Source organism: Lagopus muta, chromosome 1 (assembly GCF_023343835.1).
Source record: "Lagopus muta isolate bLagMut1 chromosome 1, bLagMut1 primary, whole genome shotgun sequence".
In the NCBI taxonomy this organism is placed as follows: Eukaryota; Metazoa; Chordata; class Aves; order Galliformes; family Phasianidae; genus Lagopus; species Lagopus muta.
The window spans coordinates 104,378,606-104,396,261 of record NC_064433.1 but is presented as its reverse complement, the minus strand read 5'-3'; the positions used below and the strand labels follow the sequence as shown (position 1 = coordinate 104,396,261).

Sequence of the window (17,656 nt, the reverse complement as noted above, 5' to 3'; positions counted from 1 at the left end):
TCCCACCATTACCATACTTGGTTTCCCCATGTTCAGTTACTGGTGTGCTGGAGTGGGGTGCCATGCCTGCCCTCACCTCCCCATTGCTGGCACCCGTCCTGCTTAGGAGGGTGGGAAAAAAACAGAGCCACAGAAAGTGGATCTGCAGGGGCACTCAGAGGCAGACACAGGGCTGGGCAGCCCCATGGCACTGCTGGGGAGCTCCTGTGTAGATCTGCTATCTGTGAGCTGTCTGTGAAGGCAAGGGCTAATTTTCCTGCAGCACTGGCACCTGCGGATCTCCTGATGGTGGAAAACCTGCTCTCTCCCAGCTTTCCTTACCAAGCTTTCTAACTTTTTTTTTTTTTTTTTTAAATTTTGGGTCACCTTCACACAACCTTGCATCCCGTGCAAAGTCAGTGCTGCCGGAGCTGGGAGGAGAGAGCCATCAAAGCCGGGCTCCGAGCAGCACGGCCGCACGTCTGCAGCAATTGTGCCACTCTTGGCAGTTGCAGGTGACAACCCTACCAAGCGCCCAGGAGCAGATGAGAAGTTTATGGGCTGTTAATAAACTGTAACCAATCGGTGAATGCCGGCGGGTTGTGTTCAAGCTGTTTGGGGCCACAGGTCCTTGGGAGAGCTTGCACTTGCTCTGCCTTTATTTCAACATAGCAGAAACATTAAAGCATGTGGCAGACTCTCGATGTTTGTTACAGTGAATAGACATATGTCCCTCACACTAGCATGTAGAATATCTAATTAAGTCACACAATGATAGCTTATACCCAGGGGCAGTTGCAAACAAGACGCTGTCACACTCTTAAGAACACAAACAAAATGAAAATTGCCTCTTTATACATTATAATGAATATGTTTTCAACGCATTAGAAGTTCATTTACTAACAGACTCGGTGTGACCGAGAGGATTTCTGTGAGCATCCTTACATTTTTCCGAAGGACCATTTTGCACGGTCAGGATTAGGGGCAGTTTGTTAACCGTTCTTCCCCCATGGACTTGAAAGTAGCATTGAAACCTTAGTGCTGCGCTTACAGTGTGTTCCACGCAAACCTCGCTTCCCAGAGCCCACCTCCACGGGGTTCTCCCTTCTATAGGACACACGTGCCACGAGTGGGTGTTTGCCTTTCCCCTTCTCCCCTTTGCCTTCATTGTCACCCCTGTTCTTCACCAGCATTTGGCATTTTCGCATGTGAGTGAAACCCTCCCCCCCCCCCTCGGGATGGTAGGATGGCTGCAGGGGCTGTTTCCCACCACTGCCAGGTGATGGCATGGAAGGATCTGAATAACACTGGGGCTGTAAGCCCTGTCCCTGTGCGGGTTTTCCCATCAGATGGGCAATGCTTCCTTCCTTCCCACAGTATCATCACACATGACAGACCCGGAGGTGTCCCCTTTGCACTCTCAGCTCACCTGAGCCACGCAGCAGAGCTGGGTCCTTCCTTGTGAAAGGGGCAGTGGGCATGCAGAGAGAAACTTCATATTGGGAACAGCTCCAAGCCATGCTTAGGGACTTGGAACAAAAAGCCCCCTCCTAGAACCCTGCTAATTTCTCAGTACAAGGGATTTTTTAAACGCAACTAAAATTGTGCCAGGTTTTGTTGAAGGAAAAACAAACAAACAACAACAAAAAAAAAACAACAAGAAACCAACAACACAAAAAAAGGAACAGGTTTTTTTTTTTATTATTTTTTAAGCGGACAAAGCTGTGCATAAATATGTGTCTTATACATATATGTATACGTCTTCCTGAAAATAGCATTTAACAAATGCCTGCTGCATCTGCGGGATTCTCCAGCAACCCCGACGCCGCGATCAATCTGCAGTCTGCTGATGGTTGGTGACAGTGATTGATTGATTTTTCCTGCTAATAGGATCAACATTGGGAATACATTAAAGTAAAAGGCACGCTTCTGACTCGCAGGAAACACCCCGCGTATCGGGCCCGGGCCGATTGTGTTGGTTTTGGCAGCGGGGTTCGGTGATTGATGACGGGCAGGGAGCTGAGGGCTGCCCCGAGAGGAGCTCAGCTCCCTGCGTGTGCATGACACTGGGACGGGGACACGCATCAGCGGGGACAAAGGAGCGGGGTGGCCCGTCCCGATAACCTCTTCTAATGCATATGGTGGGATCTGACCTGCCAGTTCAAGGAGTGGAGGCGAAAAGCTGATGGGAAATTGATTCTCAGGAGTTTGTCAAGACATCTCCAACAAGTGAAGATAAATGGGGGAACAAAACTTCTAAAGACAATCCCAAGAATAGGGATGAATGCAAGAAGGGAAACGCTATTTTGCATTTACATCCATCTTTTAGGGCAAAAAGGCTCCGGGGTGAGCGCTGTGCTCTTGCAGCATCTCAGCTCGGTGGCACCGCTAGAAATTGTCGGCCCCTTCCGTACCGCCGCGTGCGGGAGCGGGGCAGAGCCATGCGCTGCTGCTGTCGGGGGTTGCAGGCCATCGGGGCACACGGGACATCTGTCTATCCCTATGGAAGTGCAAAAAGCAGCCCGGCTCCCGGGCAGCAAGGACACGGCACCTCGGGGCTGTGCCACTCCCGCTGCTCTTGTTCCTGCCGTGTCCCAGCACACGTGCCGTGCCCGGTTCCGAACGTGGGGACACTGCAAGGATGAGGCATGAAGCGTTCTCCCTCATCTCGGGGAACTGAGGTGCAGAGGTGCGGTGTCTCCGCCGCTGTTCGCAGAACATATGGGCCGTGCCCACCCTCCCCCCCTCCCCCCCCCGTAACCCTACCCGGCCGTACCCTGCGGGGCCCTTCCCCGTGCGGGGCGGCATATGGGGCCGCGCCGGGAGCCCGGCAGCACGGCTAATTCTATTTGCAGGTAGCCTCGGGAGGGACCACCTGTTGGTGTTGGGACTCCGGGCTGGGACGGAGCCGTCGCGGGGGGGGGAGGGGGGGGGGGGGGGGGCGGACGGCAGAGGAGAGAGCGGACGATTTAGCGTCTACCGGCCGCTGCCGACAGTTGCATCTGTCGGGGCGCTCATTATGGCTTTTAGAGGAGATAAAGAGCGGCTTCTAACGATGCTCCCTCCGACGCTCACCTGCTCCCCCTGCACGACGCTAATTGGGCCGAACGCCGCAGGTAGCGGCCGCGCAGCCCCGGGGGAGCGGCCCGGGTGGGACCCCGTCCTTCGGGGCTCCGGGAGGCGGCCGTGTGCCCTCCGCGGGGCCGGCCTTCGTTTGGACGCGGAGGGAGAACGGCGGACGAGTGGCGGAGTTTCGCGTTTACTTCCCTCGAAGCGCTTCGAGCTCCCGCCGAGGGCCGGACCCTGTGGGTACAGCACCCCGATTCGGTGCCCGGGGGGCATTCGCTGCTCCTTCCCCACCCGCGTTCTGCGAGGAACGAGTGAAGAAAAACGATTTCGGCCGCAGAACCATCCCTCCCGTCCCCGCCCCGAGCCCCGACCTTAACGAATACCAAGCGCCATTGATATAAAACGCTTTTTTTTGCCTTTTTTTTCTTTTTATTTAAAATCTCAACAGCGGATCGCTTTTCCTTTCGCAACCAAACAAGTAATAAATATTATTTAGCAACTTTTTTCGTTTTTTTTTTTCCTTTTTCTTTTTTACAAAAATAAACGGACGATAAAATCTCTGCAGGGGGCGGCGATAAGAAAAGTGTTACTGCGGGGCCGAGCCTGGGGCTCGGGACTGCGACACGGACACAGAGAGCATTACGGACTTCCAACGTGGTTAGAGGCGGCGGGGACGCGAATTGTGTTACACGCTTTAAAAAAGAAGAGAAATCAAAAAAACCGACCCCCATCGAACCCCATCGGACCGGACCGAGGGGAGCGCGGCGGCTGCGGGGCTGTGACACAGCGCAGCGCTCGGACGGGGCTCAGCGCGGGGTCTATGTACAAAGCCCGAAAGACACAAAACCGACGGAGGGAGATCGGAGCGGGGAGGGTGCGGATGGGGGTGGGGACGGTCCCCTGTGACCGCGGACGGACAGACGGCCGGGCAGACGGACCGCCAAAGTCCTCGGCGTCGGGTTCCTCCAGCCCACCGGCCGCGTTCACCCCTCGGCCCGAGCGAAGGGAGAGACGGCGGCGAAGCCGCCGAGAGACGCGCGGACGGCCGCGGGCTGCGGGCGGCTCCTCCCGGCCGGCCCCGCCGTCGGGGCGCTCCGTAGGTGCTGGGGGCGGCCCTGCAGGACGGGCTCACTTGGCGTCGGAGGCCAAGCGGGGCAGCGCGGCGCCGCCCATGGCCGAGACGTGGTGGTGAGGGGGAGCCGCCACCTGGCACATGCTGCAGGGGCACGGCATCCCCCCCCAGTGCTGGAAGCCGCCTCCCAGCCCCGGAGCGGCGGCGGCGGCCGAGGGCGACTTGAGGAGGCCGTGCGGGGGGCGGATGGAGCCTACGGCCGAGAGGCCGGAGCCGGGCAGGGAGGCGCTGGAGACGGCGGCGGGGGGCAGGATGGGGTGGTGCGCGGGGTGCGAGGCGGGATGGCCCGGATGGGCGGGCAGCGGCGCCGAGTGCGCGCCCATGCCGGCGGGGCAGGCGGCGGGGTGGAAAGCGGCGTGGTGGCCGCCGTAGATCTCGCTGACCAGGCGCTTCATCTCCTCCAGCGAGTTGGTGAGCATCAGGATGTAGTTTCTGGCCAGCAGCAGCGTGGCGATCTTGGAGAGCTTGCGCACCGACGGGCCGTGCGCGTAGGGCATCACCTCCCGCAGCCCGTCCATGGCGATGTTGAGGTCGTGCATCCGCTTGCGCTCGCGGCTGTTGATCTTCAGGCGCAGCTGCTGCAGCTCCGGCTCCGTCATCTGCTTCTTGTCCTTCTTGGAGGAGGCGGACGAGGACGACGAGGACGACGACGACGAGGACTTGAAGCCCAGCTTGTCCACCACCACCACCCCCGCGGCGCTCATGGCGCTGCGCAGCTCGGCGCTCAGCTCCGGCGGCGAATCGCTCTGCGTCGAGCTGGACACGGTGCCGCCCGTGAAGCTCCCGCCGCCTCCTCCTCCTCCGCCGCCACCGCCGCCTTTATTCCGGCCCGCGAGGAAGAGCTCATCGGGCTCCGGGGAGGACGGGCGGCTGGAGACCAGGCTGGCGTCCGAGTCCATGGCCCGGCGAGCGGGCTGCCTGCGGCGGGAGAGAGCCGGGGACGGCCCCAGTCAGCCAGCGTCCGCAGAAAGTTCGCCACGGCCCGTCCCCTCTTGTCTCCTCCCGTCCCGTCCCGTCCCGTCCGGTCCCGTCCCGTCCCGCCCCTTCGTCTCCCGGCCCGTCTCGTCCCCTCGCCGCCCGCCCCGTCCGTTCCACCCGCCCCGCGCTTCCCTCCGCTGCGTCCCGCCGGGCTCTCACCGTGCTCGGGGCGGCCGTGGGCAGCGGCGCGCCGTGTCGGGCGAGCAGCGCGCACCTTGCTGCTCTCCGGCGGCGCCTTTATAGCCGCGCCGGGGAGGAACAATGTCACCGGGCGGGAGGGGGCCTGCGCCAATCGGCGGCGGCGGGGGGGGGCGGCTGATGTCACCGGGGCCGCTCCGGCTCGATGGGGCGGGCGGGCGGCGGGGAGCCCCGCGGGGGGGGGGGGGGGCTGGGAAGGGACTTTTGTCAGATCCATCGTAACGTGTAACAATGACAGCTCTGGGAACAGCTGTTAAGGGGGGGTGGGGGGGGGGGAAACAACTCACCCCTCCTCACACCGCTCACGTCGCTCCGTCCCGGAGCCGGGAGCGGGGCCCGCAGGACGCCCTCCCCGCAGCCCCGGCCCCGCACCCGCAGCCGCACGCCCCGGGGCCGCTTCCTCCCGCCGGGGCCGCCCCCCCGCGCCCCCCGGCCCTTTGTTGCATTATTTTGACACCCGCGTGTTTCCCAGCTGGCCCGGCCGGCCCCATCCATCCGTTAAAGATGTCTTTAAAACGTTAAGAAGTGAAGCGTGGAAATGTGTTTCCCAACGGTTGCGGGGCTGATCCGTAACGCGTCAATTAGGGAAATCCTCCCGCCGACAGCCGGGCCGCCCCCCCGCCGCCCTTCGGCGTGTGCCGCCGCTCCGGGACGCGCCCCGGGCTGAGCACCCGCACCTGTCCGCGGGGACGGAGGGACGTGGAGGTGGGCGGCGGGAGCGGGCAGAGGGATAGTGCGAAGCCGGCGGCCCCCAGCTCGGCCCGGCAACTCCCGTTTGCCTCCGGCCCCGGCCCGTCCTCTCCGTCGGATCGGCGGCGTCCGGCGGCTCTGAGCGCCGACTCACGAACCCGGCGGCCGGGCCTTCTGGTGCCTCTTCGGACTGCCTGGGGAGGGGTGAAGAGGAGCAGCTTCCTTTTTTCCTCCTTTTTCCTCCCCCTTTTATCTTCTTTTCTTCTTTTCCTTTCCCTTTTCTTTTCCCTTCCTCTTTCCTTTTTTTTTTTTTTTATTTTTATTTTTTTAATTTTCTTTTTCCGTCTTTTTCTCCCATTTTTTTTTCCTTTTTTTCTTCTTTTTTTCCTTTTTTTCTTCTTTTCTTTTCTTTTCTTTTCTTTTCTTTTCTTTTCTTTTCTTTTCTTTTCTTTTCTTTTCTTTTCTTTTCTTTTCTTTTCTTTTCTTTTCTTTTCTTTTCTTTTCTTTTCTTTTCTTTTCTTTTCTTTTCTTTTCTTTTCTTTTCTTTTCTTTTCTTTTCTTTTCTTTTTCCTCTCCTCTCCTCTCCTCTCCTCTCCTCTCCTCTCCTCTCCTCTCCTCTCCTCTCCTCTCCTCTCCTCTCCTCTCCTCTCCTCTCCTCTCCTCTCCTCTCCTCTCCTCTCCTCTCCTCTCCTCTCCTCTCCTCTCCTCTCCTCTCCTTTTTCTTTTCCTTTTCCTTCCCCCCCCCCTTCTTATTTATTCCCTTTTCCATTGTTTTTTTCCCCCTTCTTTTCCTTTTCTCCTTTTCTTTTTTCCCCTTCCCACTCCCGCTACCCTTACCCATCCAGAGACTTTAAATCTCTCCTCCCTCCTCCCGTCGTGGTCCATATCCCAAACGGGACCCGATGTTTCCCGCATTCCTTTCTTAGGATCTCGTGGGGGTTTTGCGCGGTATTTGAGCTGGGTCTGCGCGGACTTTGCTCTCCAGCACAGCCGGGCCCAGCCCGGCGGCCGCATCCGAAGATGTGGGGCCAGGGCTGCTCGGGACGGACAGGGGCAGGGGCTGCAGAGAGGGGCCGATCTCCGCCCTCAGACGGCGCACGGAACGCCGCGCTGCTCACCCGATGCCTGTTGTATTACCTGTGAATACGGGGTGGTTTTCTTGTTTTGTTTTGTTTTTTTTTTTTCAACTCGTGGCTGTAGACAACGAAAGCCTGAATGAAAGGAATCAGGGAACGTGACGGATAGATCGCTTAATAAAAGCCAGCACATTACTTTCGTGTTGGAAATCACCGGGGATGTCTATGAGTCCCTGCGGTCTCCAAAAAGGGGCCCCAAACTCAGCGAGTGGGATAGTTGGCTCTGTTCTATTGGGGTTCTTTTCTCTCTCTCTTTTTTTTTTAATGCTGTGTTTGTTTCTGTTCGCACCCGTTCGATGGACACATTTCAGCCCCACGTGCTCTGCCAAAACGCAGCGTGTCTCCCCATTCAGCCAGCGGCTGGAAAAGCTCCTGATCCTTGCAGGAGTCACCGCAGGGAAGGCTCCGAAATACCGGAGCTGGTGCGTGTGATACGTTCAGGATTAGAAACACGCAGGAAAAGAGCCATTGCCTATTCTCATCTGGCTGAAACAAACAAACAAACAAACAAACAAACCCCAAACCTTTATTGACGAAGTTTTGTCACTCTGAGCTGGCTGTCACCTACAGCACAAAAGCAGACGGCTCCGTCTGACCACAGCCTGGGCTGTGTTGTGCGTGCCTTCATCTCTCGGCACGGCCGTGCCCCGCTCAAGCGCTGCTATTCATTCAGACGGAACGAGCCCCACTCCACTGACATGAACGGGGACTGGCTTTTTCTGACCTTGACATACTGTCAGAAGAACCTTGTGCGGGATCAGCTCTTCAGTGCAGGTGTAACACGTGTAAGCATTTTGTCCACCGTTCGCTGTGTTTAGTACAAAATGCTGCTTTTTATTTATTTATTGACTTACTTGTTTTGACAAGATCCAATCTGATTCCGTTTAGTACATCGCTGGAAGAAAGAAGTTCAAGAATGCAGTTGGAGATGCATGCCATCATCTCAACAAAAGGTGATTCCTGGAGGTTGTGAGGCAGTGTGATAGCTGCTTGCTTTAACAGCTGCTCAGTGTTACCGGTGTGTTCCCTTCTTATTGTCAATGCTGTCCGCTTTTGGCCAAGGGGTGGCAGAAGCACCAGGCAGGAGTGGTGCCAGCTTTGGCCTGAGGTCTTACTGAGGACCTTCTCATGCTGGTACTGAGCAAAGCAGTGTTTCTGCAGCACCTTTTTATGGGCTGGGGAAGCTTTTCCAGCTTAGCCTAGGAGCTAAGGGGGAATGGTTTTAAACTGAGACAGGGGAGGTTTAGGCTAGATATTAGGAGGAAGTTTTTCACACAGAGGGTGGTGAGGCACTGGAACAGGTTGCCCAAGGAGGCTGTGGATGCCCCATCCCTGGAGGCATTCAAGGCCAGGCTGGATGTGGCTCTGGGCAGCCTGGTCTGCTGGTTGGCGACCCTGCACACAGCAGGGGGTTGAAACTGGATGATCTTTGAGGTCCTTTTCAACCCAGGCCATTCTATGATTCTATGATTCTATGATTCTATGATTCTATGATTCTATGATTCTATGATTCTATGATTCTATGATTCTATGATTCTATGATTCTATGATTCTATGATTCTCTCTGTTAGAGAGCAGATGTAATATGAGGGAAAATGTTTGGTTCCACTGGGCTCAGTGCTCTTCCTCATGCACAAAACATACAGAAGTGGGCTGCCATAGCAGCAAAATCGCCCCATGAGTGTATGAGAGGAGCAAATTGAAGCTAAAATTGTCTCTTTAGCTGTCAAGAGCCAAAGAAACAGCTCTCTGTTCTCACCTTCCTTCATCAGCACAACTGGTTGCATCTCCTCAGCAAGGAGTGAAGCATCCTTGTCTGCACTGGATTTAGTTTAGAAAATTATGTTTTACTCCTTTATTCTTTTTCCCTGAAATTCCAGCATGATGCAGTGTGGATGTTTAGTTCTAATTCTAAGTTTCCTGAGCAGCATTCCTGTAGGGTTTTTTTTGTCTTTTTTTTTCTTCCCATTTTGCTATTTATCTGTATGTGGCACTCCAATGCTATCCTTCATTTCTTTTCCATTTTCCACATCTTTGTTTTGATGTAGAACTCCTGATAAATGAAGACATCCTGGCTGAGCTTTAGTGATCAGAAGAACACAATGCCCCATCCCTGGAGGCACTCAAGGCCAGGTTGGATGGGGCCCTGGGCAGCCTGAGCTGGTAGAGGGCAGCCCTGCCCATAGCAGGGGTTGGGGCAGCATAGGCTTGCAGGCCCAAACCAAACCCTTCTGTGATTCTGTGATTCCATCATTCTGATTCTATTATTCTGTGATTGATTCTATGATTCTATGAGAACTTGGTATGGTTTCCTATGTGATGTCTTACTGGAACAAAAACTGCCCCCGTGTTGTTCCTTTGCCCCATCCCAGGTGCAGAAGAAAGATCTTGCAGAAATCCCAGCTGGGATGTTGCCAGCAGAGGAATGCCCCTGCATCACCAAACCCCAGAGTTCTGTCAGTGGGATCTGGCAACGGAAGAGACCCCCGTCCCAAGATGTTCACATTCTGCGGAACGACCATTTTGATACTCAGCAAACTTTCGCGTGGTGACAACATCTGCCAGCCTGGAAAATCCACACCAGAAACTTGGCAAGATTCTTGCTCCGTTTGTCACGATTTCGGTGGGCCGCATCCCTCTCTCCTCTCGCTGGGACTCACACTGACGGAGAAACAGCTGAACTCTGCATTCGGAGGAACGCATCAAAGCCCCGGCCCGTCCTGGCAGCCGTGGTGTCAAAGGTTGCTGTGAGCACCTCCCCGGGTGCCCGGTGGCTTTGTGCGAGAGGGCGGCCCCAGCAGATGGCCCGAAAGCGCCCCTGGTCCAGGCAGAGAGGGACGGCAGCACAGAGCCATAGATGTCTCATTAGCAAACGGGGGGGGTGGGAAGCAAGGATGAGAAAAAAAGATAAAAAGAATACACAAAGCCATTTACATATTTACATTGTTTCTCCCTCATTTTAGATTCTCCTTTAGCTGAAGTGTCAGTGTGCTTGCTTTTCTCCTTCTGTTTGTATGTTTACTTGTGCTAAATAGATTATGGTAATCAGGCACATAAATGCATGCAACTGTTATTATGGCATTTTAATCACAGAGTTTTTCACTGGAAGCCTTCATTAGAATTCTCATAATCTCACTTGTTAGTGTAACAAACAGCAATAAATGCCAAGGAACTCGGATTAAGTCAGAGACATTCAGACATTAAAGGAGGAATATGGAAATGCTGTGAAATCTCCGCATTATTTATTGAAATGTCACACAAACAGTTCAGGACTTTCAATATCTTACTCATTACAGGGATAGGGCATGCGGCCACCTGAAGATAGCAATTAGGGTTTTTTAGGTAGTACAGCGACCATATGTCTCTCATAGATCTTTTCCAACTTGGCTGCACTCACAGCTGCCCAGTGGACAGTTAGGCTCTGTGATCTTAAAGGTCTTTTCCAACCTCAGTTGTTCACGGGTGAAGTCGAGCCTTGAGGCACTTAGATGGGGTAGGGGTACCCTGGGCCTTCTCTGAGGGGATTCCCTTCTGCTGCAGGGATGGAGTGCTGATAACATTGCGAAGAACAGAAAACTGCTGCTTTTTGCATGCAAGTCCGCCAGTCAGTTTCATACGGCATCATATAAAGGCCACCTCCTACTCATGAATATGCACAGAACTCTGCCCTCTTGGGAGTGGTGGGTGCAGGGCCTGGCCCCACGCCACTGCCGATATAAAACACTTGAGCAGCAAAGTTATTCAAAGTGTCTTTTTTTACCCTTTTTGCTTTTGTGTTTTTCCCTTTCAAGAAACAGGAGGAAAACTGAATGCAAAAAGCGAATGCGGTCATATTGGATTTCCCACCGTTGGCATCACTGTGCGGCTCTTGCATCCATTTGAGAAATACCCTCCCAGATGTGGGCAAATAAGATGCTGAAATAGAAGAACAGTGTGAGCTGGGAATAGGCTGCTCTCATGCCTTCAGCATCAGCCCTAAAGTTAAACTCTGTGTAGCTGTTGATCACTGTCAACAGTCACATAGCGTTTTTAATGCTGATTCAAGTGCACAGAATTCATGTGGGTTATCTAAAGTACAAGTATTTATGCTCTGAATCTGAAGTTTTTGAGGTCTTTTGCTCTCCCCCTGCTAAAATGCAAACCATCCAGAAGGGATTTATTCTTCATAGAAACTTCTGCGAAGGTGAGGCCACTTTGTTCCAAACCACTCCCTTGAAGCCCTGAGGAAATCTCTCTGCAGAGTGATGTGTAGAAACATTTTCATAGAATCATACATTCATGAAGGTTGGAAAAGACTTCTATGATCACCCAGTCCAACCGTTCAGCCTATTCCCTCCATGTTCACTGTCCACTGTCCACGTCCCTCAGTGCCACATCCACATGGCTCTTGAACACCTCCAGGGATGGTGACTCCATCACCTCCCTGGGCAGCCAATTTTGTAAGATCCAACTGCCTTTTGGCCCCATTCAATGCTTCAGGAGGCCCTCTGTGCCCAGGAGATGAGCCCTCCTGGTTTGCTTTAGGTTTTTGCCACATCTTTTTGGAAATTGGCTCTGATTCTGTGCATTTTCCATCACGATGCTCCACAGACAGCCCTTCCACAAGCCCCTGAGATACTGCTCGCTCAGCAGGGATTTTATATATTTTCATAAAGAAAAAATAAAGAGCAGAAATTCTTTCCTTCGGTAACATTCTGGCAGAGGTTTTGATCTTTTGCACGGCATGCTGAAGTTATTACCTTGGGCTCTTTGTGTTATTCCTGCTGCGTGAAGCCTCCTTCCGTTGAGCCACCAACCCTGTCAGCTGGAGCCTAGTGCACCTCAGCTAAATCACACAGGACCAGGCTCTTGCAGAAGGTGCTGAGGGATCTCCTTACCAAACCCCAAAGGCTTCCTGCCCTTTTGGGGCTGCCTCTAGTGATGGCATCACCCCATCTGCATGCAAAGGTGCAAGGGGCCATCTAGGCAGGACAGGTGCTAACCTGTTCCAGTAGACTTGCATCCAGCAAAGTCTCACTTCCTCAAAAGAAGAAAGATGTAGACATCTGATCCTAAGGTCTACCAGCAAGGGCTTGAGTGATTCCGGTTGCCCAATTCTTCACTGCAGGGGCACACGTGGGTGATTTGGTGCCTGGCATATGCAGCCCCTGAGGTCACTGGGTGGTCAGGGTTGGGGCATGCTCTGCCTCCCCCTTCCTCTAGCTATGTTAATTGCCAGCTGAGTTTATTCAGGAGTAGGTTGGACATGCTTCTCTGGGGCTGCCTGCATTCCTTGCAGGGAAGCGGGTCTGCTCAGCCTCAGCAACTAGTGATACACACCAGTATGAGGTGCTGGGTGAAAAGCAGGGGTTTCTGCTGTGTGACAGCCCTGGGCCTGTCTGGCTGCTCCCCTTATTGGAGTTCCCCTGGCTCTCCCTGGACAGGAGGCCTCTTTTTTTCCGCCTTCACTCTCGTTTTCTTGGGCTTCCTGGGTGGTGGTGGAGTTGTGATGTCTTGAATACCAATAGTGAAGCCGAACATATGTGAACCTTTCCTAATCCTGCTAATCTTCCTTCAAAAACCTTTCTGAAAGTGTAGGCAACATCCAGATTTAAAAAAAAAAAAAAAAAAAAAAAAAAAAAGCTACTGAGCATTTTAATGACAAATAATCTTTGTAAAGGGGGAGGGGTTTTTTGCCTCAGCTGGAGATGGAGCTTATGAACTACAGCAGGTAGAAATAACTGCTGTATTACCTCATGTAATCTCCACTATTCAGGGTCAGATTAGGCCTGAATGCGAGATGAAATAGACTTCTCTTTTAAACTGGGGACTTTGTCCCCACAACGGCTATTAGGCAGTAATTAGTTGTGACACAGAATTACCAGGCACACAATGGCGACCGGAGCCTTGCAAGTCCTTTGAAACGGGTTGGAGGAGCTGAATAGATGCTACTCGCTATTTTTAAGCTCTTCTCAGATGTAAGCGTCAGTCACTTCCCTCCTTTGCACTTCTCCTGCCTTAAACACTGTCTCTGTGAGACCAGGAGCTGGTGGCAGCCAAAGTATTTAAAGATTTCCACCAGCCATTGTCCAGCATTGGGCAGGAGAGCTGATACATATGGATCGCAACTGCTGTACGCCATAAAACTATTAGAGAGTGCCCAAAGGAGGGCTACAAAGATGGGGAAGGGTCTGGAGGGCAAGGTGTACGAGGAGCAGCTGATCAAACTGGCCCCTCGCTGTGCTCAGCGCAGAGCAAGAAGCTGAGGGGAGGCCTGATGGCGGCTGCAGCTCCTCACAGGGAGCGGAGGGGCAGCGCTGAGCTCTGCTCTGTGTGACAGCGACAGGGCCCGAGGGAACGGCATGGAGCTGCGTCAGGGGAGGGCAGCTGGGGGTCAGGGAAAGGGGCTGCACCACAGGGCGGTAAGCGGGGAACGGGCTGCAAGGGGCTGTGGGCACGGCCACCAGGGATGGAGCTCAAGGAGCATTTGGACAACACTCTGAGACGTGGGGTTTGGATTTTTGAGTGGTGCTGTTTGGAGCCCAGAGTTGAATTTGATCCTTGTGGAGCCTTCCAGCTCAGGACATTATATGATTCTATCATTCTCCATGACTGTCATTAGGGGTGATCTTGCTGGGATGGCTTAGGCCTTGCACTGGCACTTGGGGTTCTGCAAGAGCTTTGAAAGGGGGAATGAGATGCATCATAGAAATGTGACAGGCCAGTGTCAGGCCATCCTTTAGTGATGCAAGTGACCCAAAGGTACCCGCATGCCACTGGATGCACCACACATCTCCAGCAGCCTAGGCCTGGCACGGGTGCTGGAGCTGTCCCAGAGTTATTCAGAGAAGAGACCGGACCTGGGCCTCAGTAATATAGATTGCAGCCAGATGTGAATGAAAACATATAGGAACTGGGAAATTAATATCGAGAGTTCAATCTCCATGCTTCTGCCAGTGCAGAGATGAAGGATTGCGCTGCGAGTCTTCAATCTACTCAGCAATGCCCCAACTCTGTTGCATCGGGCCTTTGCAGAGGCAGCTCTTGGCAAAGCGCTTGTTCAGCAGTATTGTGACAAATGGGTTTATTCTTGGTTCCAGCCAGCAACTGAAGGGTCTTACAAAGGCTGAGCTAGGAAGCAGGAGGAAATCTCTTCCCTACCTGCCTGGTCCTGGCATGCATGCTGCACCCAGGTGCTTGCAGCCAGCAGGGCATTGCAAAGGGACTGCAGTGCTTGGGAGGCATTGGACATCAAGATCCTCTATCCCCAGAAAAGAAATATGCAGCACAGGGATGACTCAAACACACTTTCAAACTTGAGAAATGTTTTCAGTGTGTACCTATACCAGAATCTCTGCTCTGCCCTGTGCGTTGTTCTCAAATTGAATTGGGGGCACAGCATCTCCATAAGGAAGGTGCTCACTTGCAGAGGGAGGGGAGATCTGTTCTCATGCACTTTTGCTATCCTTTAAAGGACCCTCTGAGCACATTTCAGCATGGAGACAAATTGTACCAGGCAGTTAAATTAAAAACAAAAGACTGAGTTTTATTACCCTTCCCCATGCTAAAAAGTGCCTCATTCCTGAAGTAGTCCTGTTGATGTCCAAGCCAAGCAAAAACTCCAGAAAGAGAGATGAACAGAACTGGCAACATGATGCAATACTCAGGGCTGTGATTTCTTTCTTTCCTCCAACTCCCCTCCCCCCATAAAATTAACTGATGTTGGGATCTTTGATGTAAGTACATACTAGTGTAAGATTTGTTTTTTCACTGGGCATTGACTTCATGAAATATTGAAATTTTGGTGTTAATCAAGTGAAAACATTCAAATATGTCTAGAAAGAAAAAAAAAAAGAGTGGAAAATTTAGGCTTAATGTCAGCATTTCCCTTCATAAGGTCTGGAAACAAATCTGCTCTTCCTGGAGTGAGTGGGCATTTTGCTGGCAGCTTTGGCAGATGCCGTTGGGCCCCTCTCACCATCAAACACATTGTTTTCCCCTTATCCAGGTGTGCATTTGAGTTAATGGCCAAACTAGTGGTGTACTTCCCAGCCCACTGGCAGTACTGCCTGTCTGACTTCCTGGCAACCTTTGGCCTTGACTTCCCATGTCAATCTCAAGAAGTCTTGACTCTGCAAAGCCATTACTCCTCTATCTGTGCTGCAGTATTAGCATGGGCAGTGATTTGGCTCCTGTGTGTGCCTCCTTGAGATCAGTTTGGTGGCTCATTTTACAGAATCACAGAATCATGGAGGTTGGAAGGGACCTCAGGTAGGTTTTGAATGTCTCCAGAGAAGGCAACTCCACAACCTCTCTGGCAGCCTATTCCAGTGCTCTGCCCCCCTCACAGTAAATAAGTTTTTCCTCATGTTCAAGTGGAACTTCCTATGTTCCAGTTTGTGCTCATTGTCCCTTGTTTTGTTACTGAGCACCACCAAATCCAGAGCCTGACCTCATCCACTTGTCACCCACTGATTAGATATTTATAAGCAGTCTTCTCCAAGCTGAAGGTCTCTCAGCCTTTCCTTATAAGGGAGATGCTCTGGGCTCATCATTTTTGTGGCCTTCCACTGGACTCTCTCTAGAAGTTCCTGGTCTTTCTTGAACTGAGGAGCCCAGAACTAGACACGGTACTTTGTGGATGTGGCCTTATGAGGGCAGATTGGAAGGGGAGTAATGTCTCCCTCAAACATGCTGGCTATAATATTTTTAATGCCCCCAGGATGCCACTGGCAGTTGCTTTGTTTCTTAAAATTTCTCACAGTTTGGGAATTTCTGGATTACCTCCTTGATAACTCTTAATAAGCTCTTGCTAACCATGTGGGGCTGAAAATCCAGCTGGAATGCTCAGGGCATCCTTCACCCGTGTTTAAAAGCAGCCACAAGTACTGGAACTCCCTCGTCCCACCTACCCTATGTGGGACACACAGGATGATGCTCCATGCCTCAGTGGGGATGCTCCTACAGACACACTTGACCCAAGCCCTTCCACTGCAAGGGATGCTCATCCCACCACCACCCAAGGGGAAGGTGACCTCTGCCTGTGTCCCAGCCCCTCGCCTCAGTGACTAGGTGCTGTCTTAGCCTCTATCAACAGGTACTAAATATGTCAGGGACTGCGGCAAGAATTCAGGGATCTTCCCTCAAAGGTTTTGTTGATTTATCTTTGCTATAAATCTATTTCTTTTGAGTGATCTGAAATTGATTTCAGGCTCATTCCTCCGTTCCTCCATTTGGTTGTAATTTGGGATGTCAAGGAAATTGTGTTGAAAGAAGAAGATGAGCTGATATGAAAAGGGATTATCTGTCCCATATGGGCAGAAGATGCTGGTGCGGGGGAGGAGGGAAAAGAAAATGTTTGTCTCAACATGCTTGCACATGTGCAGTGCTGAGCATGAGTGGTCTTCCAAGAGCAGAGGAGAAATTAAAAGAAAACACTTAGCTCTATAGAGCAAAGTTAGTGGCTTCGTTAAGCTAACACCATCCCTTGAGCAGGGAAAGACACATAGGCAAGTGTTCTCTTAAACAAAATTTAAATAACCAGCGTGACCTGTTTCAGTATCAGACGAAGCCTTTTGCTTTCTGAGGAGACATGCACAACCGAAAGAATAAAAGCTTTCTTTTGTAGAACTGTTGGAAAATTACAAAGTGTGATTTGAGAAAAGTTTTTCTCGTTTTTTGTTTTGTTTTTCAGCTGGATTGACTGCATAGCAGAAGTTCTGAATACTTGAGACAACTTTTGCAGATATGTATTACTCGGAGAAAAAAAAAAAAGGGGAAAGAAACTGTTCCGTATGCCTTATCTCATGTTGATTTTCTGCGTGCTTGTTGAGAAGGGCATGGCAAATTTGTCATGTCTAGGAGACCCTCTGCTCTTGCAGTCTTCTCTCCCTGTCACCACCCCAGTGTTGCGACTGTCAGGGCTGGGTGGTGAGGTGGCTGCCACACTGTCACATGAAGTGACCCTCACAGAGAAGTAGATGTTTAATTGATGCTGTTTTCCACAACTCAACCTCCTTGTATGAATGCAATTTGGGTATGGAGAAAAAGTGAGAGCAGAAATACGTGTGAATATGTTTTCAGCAGGGAGGAGGGAAAGTCTAGCTGTGGCTCTACCAGTTTATTTGGCAGCCTTGGGACCCACAAAACAATCAACCCACTCTGGTCTTCCTGGAAGGGCTTCTGGGACCAGCAGCAGGGAGGTGAGCAACCCACCCTTTAAGTTCATGTTCATGGTATCCTTCAGACTGCATGTACTTCCAGTAGAAGTACTAGACAGGCTTAACATTTCCAACTGGTATCTTGTTGATGGCAGTGATCAGAAGAACCAACGTTCTTGCTGGCTGAGACCTCAGTGTTGTTCCTGCAAGGGCTGATGCCTTCTGTAGACCACCTTCGGTATAGGCTGGCATTCTTCAGGCAAGTCCATGTTTTTTTGCAGCCTAACTCTGGAAACCATAGCAGCCACACGATGTTCAGCTGAGACCTTTGTTCC

The 17,656-nt window shown here is 52.2% G+C and overlaps 1 protein-coding gene across 1 annotated transcript; it reads right to left on the bottom strand.

The window, feature by feature from the left end:
* Positions 1 to 3,468: 3,468 nt before the first annotated feature.
* Positions 3,469 to 5,371, bottom strand: OLIG2 (oligodendrocyte transcription factor 2). Its single transcript, XM_048958398.1, has 2 exons — positions 5,318 to 5,371; positions 3,469 to 5,098 (listed from the first exon to the last, which is right to left on the bottom strand). Exon 2 carries the CDS (start codon positions 5,077 to 5,079, stop codon positions 4,177 to 4,179), a length of 903 nt encoding a protein of 300 aa, XP_048814355.1. The 5' UTR covers positions 5,080 to 5,098; positions 5,318 to 5,371; the 3' UTR covers positions 3,469 to 4,176.
* Between the last annotated feature and the right edge of the window lie 12,285 nt (positions 5,372 to 17,656).

Excerpts from the sequence above, each read along its gene's own strand:
- OLIG2 (XM_048958398.1), bottom strand. The coding sequence starts at position 5,079 with ATGGACTCGGACGCCAGCCTGGTCTCCAGCCGCCCGTCCTCCCCGGAG.